Below are 13524 nucleotides of genomic sequence, written 5' to 3' on the forward strand. Positions count from 1 at the left end.
GAGAGGAAGGAGGGGGGGGGTGGAGAAGCAAATGGGCGCTTCTCCTATGTGCCCTGGCCGGGAATCGAACCCGGGTCCCCTACACGCCAGGCCGACGCTCTACCACTGAGCCAACCGGCCAGGGCCTGCAAAGGTATTTTGTAAACTCTAAATCAGGGGTCCCCAAACTTTTTACACAGGGGGTCAGTTCACTGTCCCTCAGACCGTTGGAGGGCCGCCATATACAGTGCTCCTCTCACTGACCACCAATGAAAGAGGTGCCCCTTCCAGAAGTGTGGTGGGGGGCCGGATAAATGGCCTCAGGGGGCCGCATGCGGCTGTGGGCCGTAGTTTGGGATGCCTGCTCTAAATGCTACATAGGGTAAAGAAATTATATTTAGGGATTGCTATAGCTTGTGATGGGAAGTCCAGCATGGACATAGGCCTTTTGCATGTTTCAAATAGCCTCACGAATCTAGGTTCTCTCTCCATACCATCTCAGGTAACCGTATCATGGTATCAGTATCTCTCTTCACTGCTATCCAGTGCCCTCATTATGTGAGCTGACTCTTCCCCTTGCTGTGGAACATTGCCATGTTGTACATCCTTTATCTCAGCCTCTCACCAGAGTAATGATTTTGCTCTCATGTTAGAGATAAGCTTGGCGCTTCTCGTGTTCCGGCTTACCTTTGTTGACACGTAATCACTGGGTGTCGCATGGCTCTGGGACGGGTATCCAGGGAAATGATGAAGCGTGCCAGTTGGCTGAACTCTGACAGCTTATGGCGGGGGCTGACCTGCATGAGCATCCCCTCAGGCGCAAATGTTCTGAATCTGTGTACTCATGGTAGCAGCTTGCAGGAAGGTAGCCAAGGAAATGGAGATCACCCTGAGGCGGAAGTATCCACAGCGTGGGAGGGAGACAAAGTGTGGGGCCATCCGAATGACATTTGAAAATCAGATGATGGTTTCTGCAAGAGTCTGTCTGTGCTTGAATGTCGCTGTGCTAGCAATGGGCTCGATGAAAGGTGTAGCCCAAGGAGATCCGATGTGAATTATTACGATTCATTTTATTCAGAGAGTTTAATGAAGGGTGAGTAAATAGTGTCCTCTTATTACATGGAAGGACGAGAAAAGAATTGGAGTGTGTCAGGGTCCTTTGGAAAAAGCTGCCGCGGTATAAATAATGGAACTAAACAGTCGAGGGACGGGAAGACGCCTCCACTGCAGAACTGCGAAGGTTGGCTGATTGCGACCTGAATGCCAGGGTCTTACCTTGACAGACACGTGCAGTTTCCCGTCTGCTGTTTGTCGAGGGATGTTAGAATACAAAGCAGCTCAAAGAAAACGTGAAGGCCGCCCAAGTAGCAAAAATGGGTGGGAGAAGGAAGATTCCACTAAGCACATGAAAATGAGTGATCTTCTGCCATTGCAGAATGAGGCAATAGACCTTTGAGGAGGGAAACCGAGAGCCGTGACTCTGATGTCCCCATAGCATAAACACCTGCAGCGGTGCTCAGTCATTTTAAGTGTTTGGATTCGATCTGCGCCGTGGTGAGAGGAAACTATTTTTTAAGACAAAGCTAGGTTAAAACCAGCACATCTTCCCTTTCGCAACATTTATAGATGCTCAGGTTTTCAACAGATAACTGCTGCTAAAAGGTACGTGATTTAGTGTATCCAGAGAAGTACCACATGTTTATGCATTTTGTTCCTTTGTGCATTCAGCAAACATGTTATGAAACCAGACTTTGCTGGCAGTGATGAAGAATATAATGGTGAAGAAGGCAGATATGATGTCTGTTCTTTGGAACTTACTTAATTTACTTTATATGTTTATTTAATAAAGGAGTATATATGCCTTGTAAAAAATACAAACCATTCTCAAATGTGTAAAGTGAAAAAAAAAAACAAGAGCCTCTTCCCCATTCCTTCCCCTGCTTGTCCATTTAAAAAGCAAAAAGGTGATCACCCATTCTGGATAGACAATTCCATATCTAGATGTCTCAAGGGGACAATGCCTCAGAGATTCCAGCCCAGCCCGACTTTGGAAGAATCAGCTAACAGCCTCTGTTCCAGCCTCGGATCCCAGTCCCTTGTCTCGCTTAGATCAGACAGGGAGAGACTCCCATGCCCAGTATACGCAGGGACCAGGACCCTTGTCAGCAGGAGGCAGTTACTGAAGACTGACCACCACCCCCCTTTTCACCCCTAAGAGATTCAGGGATGGAAGTCTCTGAGGGGGAGTGAGACAGGCTAGTAAGACAGGACAAGTAGAATAGGGAACCTGAGATAGTTAAAAAGCTAAGCAGTTTACAGCCACCTAGTAAATCACAAAATCCTATCTTCCATAACCAAGGACACTTAAAAGTAAATGGTTTACACTTCCTCTCCCCAACCAGAGGGTAAGTAGCTTAAATCACCCTACTCAGGAAGATAGATAGCAGAAATCCAATTAGTGCTATGTCTATCAGCCACACCCAAGGACAGAAATAGTTATGGACATAAATTTCATTTTGGCACATGAGCATAAGGCTGACGAAAATCCTATCCTATTGAAATCCTCCCCTAAGAACCCCCCTAAAATCTTAGTCTTTAAAACCCTCAAAACAAGGACCCAGGGCACGCTCTCCCTCCCGGGAGCACCCCCCACCTCTCTTCTCCCAGGTGTGCATCTCCTGCCCTCTGAGTTCCCTGGAGACCTGCAACCCGGGGAGCAGCGGGCAGCGGCAGCTCGTCTGGGCTCATCCCCTGAACCTGGGTCCAAGGCCCCCTTTCTCTGACTTCCCAGGTGGCCAGGGCAGCCCCGCCTGGGCTCATTTCCTTCCTATGACATTATTCTGCAGGGGTCCCCAAACTACGGCCCCCGGGCTGCATGCAGCCCCCTGAGGCCATTTATCCACTGCCCCCCCTCCCCCCCCCCGCACTTCCAGAAGGGGCACCTCTTTCATTGGTGGTCAGTGAGAGGAGCTCTGTGTGTGGCAGCCCTCCAACGGTCTGAGGGACAGTGAACTGGCCCCCTGTGTAAGAAGTTTGGGGACCCTTGTTAGGGAGCCAAAGCAGTCCTGCCTAGGCTCTCCTGTTACTTCTGCCCTGAGCCCTTCCGGTTTCACTGTCCTCAGCTTTACTAGACGTACTCTTAAAAAAAAAAAAGCCATGATAGAAAATAATGTTTTCAATCATGAGAGTTGTGAAGATGAAATGAATGGTATATGTAAATTGCTTAATTAATACTCAATAAATATTAACTATACATTTCTCCTTCTCTTCTTTACTCTCCTACTGTTAACTACCTCACGTACTGAGGAAAAACTAATTAGTTTAAAGCAAATGTTAGGTCTAGCAAATAGCAAATAAGAATAACCAGGTAGTTAAGAGCTTGTGAATCAAATGGACCTGGGTTTAAATCCTGGTTTTTACCATGTACTTGTGTCCTTGGAAAAGGTAACTAACCCTGTGAGCTTTATTTACTTTATTAGTAAAAACAGGATAATAATAGTATCTGCTGGGCAGTATTGTTTTAAGGATTAGATGATATAAGACATGTAAAATTACACAGGAGATGCAACCACCTGCTTCTCCCCCTCCCCCCCTCCTTTCTCTCTAGCTCTCTCTTCCCCTCCCACAGCCAAAGCTCCATTGGAGCAAACTTGGCCCAGGTGCTGAGGATGGCTCCAGGACCTCACCTAAGGTGCTAGAATGGCTCTGGTTGCAATGGAGCAACGCCCTGGATGGGCAGAGCATCGCCCCGTCGTGGGCATGCCGGGTGGATCCCGGTTGGGCACATGTGGGAGTTTGTCTTTCTACCTCCTCACTTCTCACTTCAGAAAACTACAAAAAAAAGAAAAGCTACAATGAGATAATGAGATATTATTATATAGCCACTGGAATAGCAACATTAAAAAGACTAATAACACCAAGTGTTGGCAAAGATGTGGAGAAACTGGAATGGTTACACATTGCTTGGGAGAATTCAAAATGATACAGCTATTTTGGAAAACAGTTTGGCACTTTCTTAGAGTTAAAGACATTCATGCCATATGACCCACCAATTATACATAGAGTTGTGTAAATATTACTTGCAGCATTATTTATAATAGCCAAACACTGATAACAATCCAAATGTCCATCCATAGATGAATTGATAAACAAAATGCGGTACGTCCATATAACTGAACTCTATTCCATAATAAAAAAGAGAAAACTACTGATACTTGTAACAATTGGATGAACCTCAAAAACACTGCTAAGTGAAAGATACCAGACACAAAAGACTATATTATATGGTTGCATTCATCTGAAATTTCTAGGAATGGCAAATTGTTCCAGAAATAAGTAGATTCATGGTTACCTGTAGCTGGAATTGGGGAGTGACTGCAAATGGGCATGAAAGAACTTCTTGAAAGGATGTAAATGTTCTAAAATTGGTTTGTAATAATAATTGCACAACTGTATAAATTTACCAAAGCTCATTGAACTATAAAACAAAAAAAAGACATGTAAAATTATTACTACCGTATCACATGGTGTGTAGTAAATTTTAGCTATTACTAGTAGAAACATTTTACTCATAGGATTAATATAAGGATTGAAATAATGCTTTAAATCAAAATTATGATTAAAATAAAATATTTAAATTAAAAGAATGATTAAAATAAAATATTGAGTCGAGTATCTGGTGTAAGACAAGCTCTTGATAAATGTTAGCTACTATTATTAGTATTAGTGGATTTTAAAGCCATAATACAATATTAAAAACTGAAGTATAGGCCTCAATTGTTATGCCTTGCTGGGGTACAGCAATCATTACTTCTAAAACCATTATACAGTAGAATTCAGAAGTTGCCGTTAACTTTTTGGTGAAAACTCCATATACTTTCCTTTTGCTCAAGTGTCAGTTGAGGAGACATGACTGGTCTATACATTTTCATAATTACCTGTTGCAGATGTTCATTGAACAAAACAAGCTAAAGAGACAAAGCCACCTTCTGCTGCAGAGCTCTGCTCCTGACCAACAACTTTTGAAAGCTTTAGACGAAAATGCAAAACTCACCCAGCTCCTCGAGGAAGAGAGGATTCAGCATCAGCAAAAGGTACCAGATTTTCTTCTGGAGTGTTAACACACACACTGAAATGGGAAGAGTTAGTCTAGGCACTTAGAGTTCCACATTTTGTCTCGCTAAGTTACCATGTCTGTCTTTTCCCTTTTTAGAAGAAAAGTAACTATCAAATGAACTTACTTTGAAAATTAAGTTCAACTAAAATTTTGTAGTGCATTTTTGTAGACATGAAACTGTCCCAAAGGACAGAGGAAGGGAGGAAGAGAGACACAACTTCAGCAGAGCTTGGCTAATGCATTCAGTGCACCATTTGGAAAACCGAGTTGATTGCATTTTGGGGAAACCGCATGCACTAGGCAGTCTTGAAGAGCTTGTGGGAGGGCACAGGTTTGATACAAAGAGGGGGGAACATCTCCGTTGGTAGTAATTGTTTGCTTAGACTCTAAGTTTCTGGTTTTGTAAACTTGCATAAATGTGCATGTTTAAAGGCTTCCTGAGTGGTGATTCCTGTATGTTTGAGTAGAGGTTTTCCAGCTGACACAACCTACCTGGGTGTGCTGGGCAGAAAGGATGGGTAGTCCCCGTGGTAGGTGGGGGGAGGGGAGGACAGGAGGGAAGGGAGAGCTAGAACCAAGGCTTTCGAGTTCAAGAAGCCACTTAAGGCAAATCACATCAATATTTATACTACTTACAGCGCGCCTGGTTGTGAAGGAGAGGCTGTTAGCTGCTATTCATTATCATCGGTCCAAATCTCTTTATTGAAGGAACAGTATTGACGTCTAATCCTTGGGGCTTCTGAAGTTTTCACATAGTTGGTCATGAGGGAGAGCTGATTTTTTTTCTCCCCAATAAGAAATGCTGGTATATGCACAGAGGATGGAAGGGAAAGAATTTTCGTTCTGTCTGTTGTCCCATATAGAGTATTACCACAGAGGATAAAAGAATGCTATTTTTATTTAGCTTATCCTAGAATTTCTTGGTTCTGACAGTCCCGCCACTTCCAGTTAACTCATTTAGTAAGTAATACAAACCTAGAATCGATCGACTTGAACTGAGGTGTGGGACTGAATTGTTGTCTATGTACCTCGTTGGGGTTAGGGGCAGACGTACTGAAGATGAGATAAAAGTTATGAATGAAATTAGAGCAGGCGTTACTTCTAAGATTGTTATATTATATGATTCAGTTCCTCTGGACAATGTTTCATAGTGTGGGTTATAAAATATATTTAGCCTCTCTGTAAATCCGCTTGTAGATTCAGCAATTTTTAAACACAGGTGTATTTTTTTTTAATAATCCTAAAGCTAACTTGTTCCTTCTAATAAACAAATTTTGCAAATATAGAAAAAGTTCTAAGAAGAAAATGAAGATTACCCAAGAATTTCATATTTTGGAGCTTATCTAAACTTTATGCAAATATATACTTTTCTGAGTACAGTTTAAATGGAATCATACTTTGCCTACTGTTCTGATTTCTAAAATTAGTAATATATCTTTTCTTGTCAATGCATAGTGAGCTATGTGATTTTAAATGGTCGCATAATATGTCATTTAACAAACACATCCGTAAATCAAAAATATTGGCAGACATTTAGGTTATTTCCAATTTTTCCCTGTTACAAAGAATTCTTTAGTGAATATATTAAACACTTTTTATTATCTCTTTAAAACAAATTACAAAGGTAGTATTACTGAATCAAAGGGCCTTTCCTTCTCTCTTTTTTGTTAAGGTTTTTTGATGGTTGTTACCAAAGACCCCGTCCCCCCCCCCCCCCGCATGGGTCTTTTGAATGTTACCTGAATGTTTCTCTTGAATAGGGGTGTGAAAGTATTCATCTGTTTTAAATGAATTTTTTAGGTATGGCTTCACTTTTTTGACTCACATTAAAAATTAAATTACCTGAGATATAGGTCTCCAATAAATTTATATTGAATCAAATAGCTGATAATGATTTGAAATATTATGTGTCCCAGAATTATAGGTTTTAAGATGGACTAGAGTCTCTTTTGCTATGAAGTACAAAGTAAATGGATACAGTTATTTTTTTCTATTATTTTCCCTGACATATGAAAAACTATCACTCCATAAAAGTCTGTTTGTAACTTACAGGTCAAAGAATTAGCAGAACAACTAGAAAATGAAACACTCCACAAAGAGATACACAACCTCAGACAGCAGCTGGAGCTTCTAGAAGAAGATAAAAAAGAATTGGAATCGAAGTATCAGAATTCTGAAGAGAAAGCCAAAAATTTAAAGCATTCTGGTAAAAGCATGGAGCAGGCTACTCTGTCTTTCTTATTGTTTATAATCTGTGATTTTCTCATGCCCAGTACAAAACCCGGCATAGAGTCGGTCCAGAACATTTACTGAATGCTCTAGAAAGCTACCAAGATGTGTTTTAAAATTCCTTCCTTTCCGACTGTTGCACCTCAGTGGTAAAATGGACTTTGTAATTAGATGATTCACAAAAATTTAGACCTCTTTTTCAGACTAGGAGCCTTCGTGAGCATTGCAAAGGTATCATTGATATACGAAGACCGAAATCCCAGCATTTCTCAGGGTCACCTATGAGTGTTCATCAAGTACTTACTTTGTTCACTTTAGGGTACATTTTTAGAAAGACTTAAACTTTTTAGATTCATACCACCTCCATCTTCAGTGTCTAATTACACATCTGAAATAATACTTACAATATGATACCTAACAATAAAATGGGTAACAATATATATTAAATGGAAAACTTTTAAAACACCAGGGGATACTTAAAATCAAAGGATTTATTCATTCACTTCCAGAAAGCTCAACAGGAATGTGTGAGTTGGATTACTACACAGGGCTAAGTAGTAAGTTTCTGCAGCGAGGTAGGTAATTTAAGGAGGCAGGTCCATCCCCTTTATAACAGCTTCAATATTCACTTCAGATAGTTTGGGTTAATTTTATACTGGAATTTTGAAATCTGTACAGAAGAACCAAGTTGGCTTTCTTCCTTTAAAAAAAAGTACACAATGCTTTGTAATCCACAGTGAAAAGTAATCATAGTTTGTTTTTTAGAATTGATGTAAAATTAAGAACTATTCCATTCTTTTTAGTGAATATCAGAGCAGCCTGTCGTGAAAGCCATCCGTCTTTGATTATAAAAAGAGGGGCAGACCCTAGAGATATTTGACATTCAATTTTGAATGTTTTAGTTTCTGCTGTGTGTGTACCCAGCCATACCCTAGGGTGTCATAAGAACTAGAAAAAAAAAACCATGCCTTTTGTCCTTGAGAAATTCGGACTTCCTTTGCAGAGACAGTCGCATGCACATGGAGTAGGTCTTGGTGTTGCGAGCTTAGCCCACACTGCTTATTTAAGTACTGAGGGTAGAAACAGATGGACAGTCACAGGGGGTGCAGTGCATCTGGAAAGTACAATGGCTATGGAGTCAGAGCTCTTCGTAAGTACAGACAGCACTCAGTACCTAGAGTCTATCGGAGTTCATGTTAGAGGCATTCGCATCTGTGGTTGTAATTTAAATTCTGCTCCTTGAAGTCAGGAACTCTGATTGGAACAGCACCCAGTAGGCCCTTTTGTGTTGTTGGTGCTTTAGTCAACACCGTTTCATTGACTACTTGACTGATTATATTCTATATACAGAATGCTTTTTAAAAGAGCCAAAAGTTTTAGAGTTACAGACATTTGAGAGCCTTGAGTTTGGTTAATACCAAGAACACTAAGATTTGCCGTTTTTGAAGGAAATGCAGTGGAGGAGAAAAGCATGCAATTACAATTCAGGACTAAATGTCATCTTTAAAATGAGTTCTTGGCCCATACTCTTTAAAAGTCAAGTATTAACAGTTTCTCAGTGTTTGAGTAGTATATCTCATTGTTAACAAATATTTCTTCAACCTACTCAGTCCTTACTTCCCACCCGTCCAGCATTGCCTTGAACTTTTTTCTTTTCCATGCTGGTGTGTGTAGTGAATAGATGGCAACGTTTTCTTGTCACACAGGTGAGGCCTCTTGCATTAGCGGCCGTGGACTGGATTGTAAAAAGTTTGAAAGATTCTAGTTTCATATTGAAATTTCTAGCTTTGCCTTAGGAAAAAAGGAACTTGGTTTTGTGAGAGGTTATGTTTCTTCGTTTACACGCCCGGAAGGTGTTAAGTGGCTTATTTCTGCCCTTCTCTGACTGTGTGTGCTCTCTGTGCAGTGGATGAGCTCCAGAAACGGGTGAACCAGTCCGAGAATTCGGTACCCCCACCGCCTCCGCCTCCGCCTCCACTCCCGCCCCCTCCTCCCAATCCTATTCGGTGAGTGCATCCAGGAGACGCCCTGCGTCAAAGGTCATTCCTCGTCAGAGAGCCTGAAGTTTTTGTCAACTGCATTAAAGAAAATACTGGCTTAGATTATATCATTAGAGGGATAGTAAAAAGTATGAAAGATATCTGCTCAGAGAATTTTCTAAAGACTGGTGTATTATTCCCTTCTTGTACTATATGGGGTGGGGTCCTCAGGTTATGACACAGTTCTGTTCCTACGACAGTGATGTAACCTGAATTTTGGTGTAAGTTGAACACACCCTTTCCTAGGTCACTTATATATCCTAACACAGTTGGGAAATCATAATCTAGAACATAAAAACACAACTCAGCCACAGAAAAAGGAAAAGGACATAAATATACTACTGTACTGTACACTGTACTGTCGGAACAGAAAAAAATGACAATAAATGAGCAGTAAAAGAAGTACAGTGCTAACAGCATAAGCCGACACACTCATGTCTCAATTTTTTTACTTTTATGGGAATGAGCATTGTAAACTTGAAATGTCGTATGTTGAGACTGTCATAACGCGAGGACCCCTGTATGTAGAAAGGGCCTTACATGGCAAAAACATTCTTGAGGCCGACAGTGTTCTGTTGCAGATGTGCACATTCTATGTGGATGTTCTGAACAGCGAGGAGCTAGATAGACATAGAGACCAGTGGTTTTGATAGTACTTCAGTTTTAAACTTGCAGCCGATGACGTCAGGATTTCCTGTGAACTCGAAGACCCGGGCATTTTGAGCTTCTCAAGACTGGTCTCATCTTTTTTCTCTAGCTAATTTGAATTTGAAAAGCTCTGGTTTGTTCACTTATTTTAAAAATAAAAGTACTAAGTGAAAACTGAACAGGACTAATTGTTATGAGCTAGTAAACTATCTGTACTAATTATTATTTTTTTTTATTCTCGACTTTATATTTAAACCTTTAACAATGCCCAGAGAGTGGCACCTTTTGTGAGAAGTGACGTTTAAATCCTTGTGACAGGAGTGTATCTAGGCAGACCAGAAGTCACTTTTTCTGAAACCTGAGGTGACCAGATGGCATTGAGGGTCTGAGCTAAGCCCAGGGCACCCCAGGAGAGCTAGAGCCAGGTTTGCCTGCTTTATGGTTCTGGGGGCCACCGTGCAGTCACGTAAGACCGTACCTGCTATGGTGACAACTTACCTCCTCATGTCATGAGGTGAACTGCTTCTGTGTAATTTATTCTCGAACAAATGGAATCTAAAATTTTGCTAGGTTTTTCCCTTTCATTAACTCATGTGATTTGTTTAATCCTCTCACACAGAGAAGCCATTTATTCGAACCTTGTACCTTTGCCGACCCCTCTGAATGGAACCTGTAGCACATTCCTCCCACCCGGCTATAAAAAGGACTTTGCCTTTAGAAGAAAATTCTCATTTAGTTGTCCTTACTGAGTAGGTAGGGGTCGGACAATCTACTTTAAGCCGTTGGGGTAGTTAAAAGCAAAATAATTTTTACACGTGATCGATCCTAGAGTCAATTGAAACAATTTTCGGTATTTTAAATTCTTTCTCTCCTGGGCTGCTAAGTCTGTAGGAGCTGGGTATGTTCTGAATTTGACATTTAAAATGGGAAATGCATCACTTTGATCTTACTCTAAGGTCTGGAGTTTTGAGCTGATAAGAAAGGTCACTTCTGTCTATGAGGAGGGAGAACTATTAAAAAGCAATTATAGCCTTGCTGTTGGTCTTTAATTGTTAGTCGCAGAAATCTTGAGAGCCCTTCAAATTAAAAATATAACCTAAATAGAATATCTTGCCAAAAAGCACCTTATAGTTAAATTGAGAAATGAATGTAGAATTCAGACTATGTCTAAAGCATGAATTCTTTTATAAGGTTCTTTAAAAGAAAATTCATTCAATAACATGAATGATTTTTATTTTAAGATGAACTTCAATAATGTAAAACATAATTTCTCAGTAGAAAGAGGATTGTTGGGTTTTTTTTTGGTAAGGAGACTATTCTTGTCAAAGAAATATATTTGCATACGTATTGAGTTTCAGTGGACTTTGAATTCACTGATCAAGGTTTTCCAGCTTTGTTCCTAAGCTGTTTGCTTTAACCCTGCTGTAAATCATGGATAGAAATGAAAGCGGGGAGAGAAAGACTAGGGCCTGGGATGACTTTCAGTGGCTTTATTGCTTTTTCCTCATCTTCCTTCTCATTTGGCCCTTTGGCTGAGGCGACAGGAGGGAGAGAGGAAAGAGACGAAGAAGGCATATACTTTGGTCATTTTATAGTGGTGGCAGTGAAATTATGACAGGTCCTGGGAAGGTGTGGCTCTTCGGGAATGGGTAGAAGAGTTTTAGAGTTTTGGGGTTTTTTTTTAATCTGCATATATATCTCTAAACTATAGGGCTGTGTGTGTGTATGTGTGTGTGTGTACCTACAGATACCTGTATATGATTCATCCATGCTATTTTGTGTAACTAAAGTTCATTCATATCTATGGATACATAATCCATGTTATGAATGTCCCACAATGACCAGTGCAGGGAAATGATGGCAGTTCTTCATGGACATTCATGTGCGTGTTGCTCGGTGCGCCACATTTCTGTGAGAAGTGGAATCTTTGGCTCGGAATACTTGTGTATCCTCAGCTCCACTAGATCACGCCAGTTTTCCAAAGGGTTTTGTCCATTTACACGCCTTCTTCAGTTTGAAAATGGCCTGTGAGTCCGCAGACTCACCAATGCCTACTATTTTCGGACTCAGAGTTCCTTACCTGTTTGATGAGTGTGCAGTAATATCTCCATGATGGTTTCATTTGTGTTTTCTAATGAAACCCAGTACCTTTTTTGGTATGTCTATGGGAAATTCGGATATTGTCTTTTATGGAGTTTCAACAGTTTTGTCCATTTTGCTTTTATTTTTTCCTTCATTGATTTGTAGATTTTCTTTTTATTCTTTATGATGTCTTTCAATATGGAGAGGTTTTACAGTTTTAATGCCAAATTTATCATGATTTGCATTTTATACAGACTTTAAAAACATGGACTAGATCAAAGGGACCAGAGGTTAAAGCGGACAGAGAGAAAGGGGATAAGAGGATGGGATCAGAGAAGGGAAAGAGATTGGTGAAATTATATACACATAGCACAGCATTATAGAGAGCAGAAAAGTAAATTCTGGAGGGAAGGGGGGAGGGCATTGGGAGGGGGACAAAGGGGATGTTGAGGGGAACACTGGGGTGGGGGGATGTATTCGGTGGGACATTTGAATCTATGTAAACACAATGAATTAAAATTAATAAAAAATGTAAAACCCCAACATGGACTAGTGAGACAACACTTTGAATATATTTTCTCTCTCGAGTACCTGGTCTGCGTCACACGGGTCCAGCCTCTTCTCTGCATATATTTCACAAACAAATATTTACTAAAAACATCCTATAATTCTTTTATCCTTCCTCTCCCTCAAACGTATTATGTAGAGAGCTTTTTTGAATTTTAGATATGTCTATTGAAACTTTTTCTGAATCTACTTTGCAAATGTCTATGTATCATATTAGTAATTACAGTGGTCCTTGTTTTTCAGTAATTAGTTTGGTTTCACACAGAAAGGGATGGGACACCTTTCTTTTTCTTGAAGTGATGAAAAGTTTGCTAATTTATTAAAAGTGGAAAGTAGGCAACTAAAATTATACTTGTGCATTCATGCGCCGATGAGAAGAGTTGGATATTTACTGAGTCCTTAGAATCTGTACGTGTTATTTCTTGCATCATAAGCGCCCGGTAATCAGTCTCCTGTCAATCTTTCTCTCCCAAAGCTCCCTCATGTCCATGATCCGGAAGCGGTCCCACCCCAGCGGCAGCGGTGCTAAGAAAGAAAAGGCAGCTCAACCAGAAACAAGTAATTCTTGTTTTATTTGTCTTGATGCGCCCCCTCCCTTGCTTGACTGTCAGTGGTTGATGGTGTACAATTCTTTAACAATACACACTTTTGTTGAGTGCTTTGACCATGAGTAGATTGGCGGGGCAGAAATGTGAGCTCGAAGCCTGTAAGTACGAACCAGAAAGCAGTCATTGCCTTCTTCTGTCTTACTGTCTAGAGCAGGTTGGCGTGCACACAACACCGCTATAATAAGGTGAGACATGCTGGGACGTGTGATTAAGGTACGAGGTGTTTGGGCTTATAAAGCAAAGAGAGGCGGTGACT

General features: G+C 40.7%; 1 protein-coding gene across 2 annotated transcripts in view; it reads left to right on the forward strand.

The window, feature by feature from the left end:
- Positions 1–13524, forward strand: part of SHTN1 (shootin 1) — a 102587-nt gene that overhangs the window by 51058 nt on the left and 38005 nt on the right. For both annotated transcript variants that reach the window (XM_066355182.1, XM_066355180.1), the window contains exons 9-12: positions 4926–5072; positions 7148–7301; positions 9231–9330; positions 13136–13218. In XM_066355182.1, coding sequence (XP_066211279.1) covers positions 4926–5072; positions 7148–7301; positions 9231–9330; positions 13136–13218 — 484 coding nt within the window. The remainder of the gene's footprint in view (positions 1–4925; positions 5073–7147; positions 7302–9230; positions 9331–13135; positions 13219–13524) is intronic.

The sequence above is a fragment of the Saccopteryx leptura genome, chromosome 13 (genome assembly GCF_036850995.1).
Source record: "Saccopteryx leptura isolate mSacLep1 chromosome 13, mSacLep1_pri_phased_curated, whole genome shotgun sequence".
NCBI lineage: Eukaryota > Metazoa > Chordata > Mammalia > Chiroptera > Emballonuridae > Saccopteryx > Saccopteryx leptura.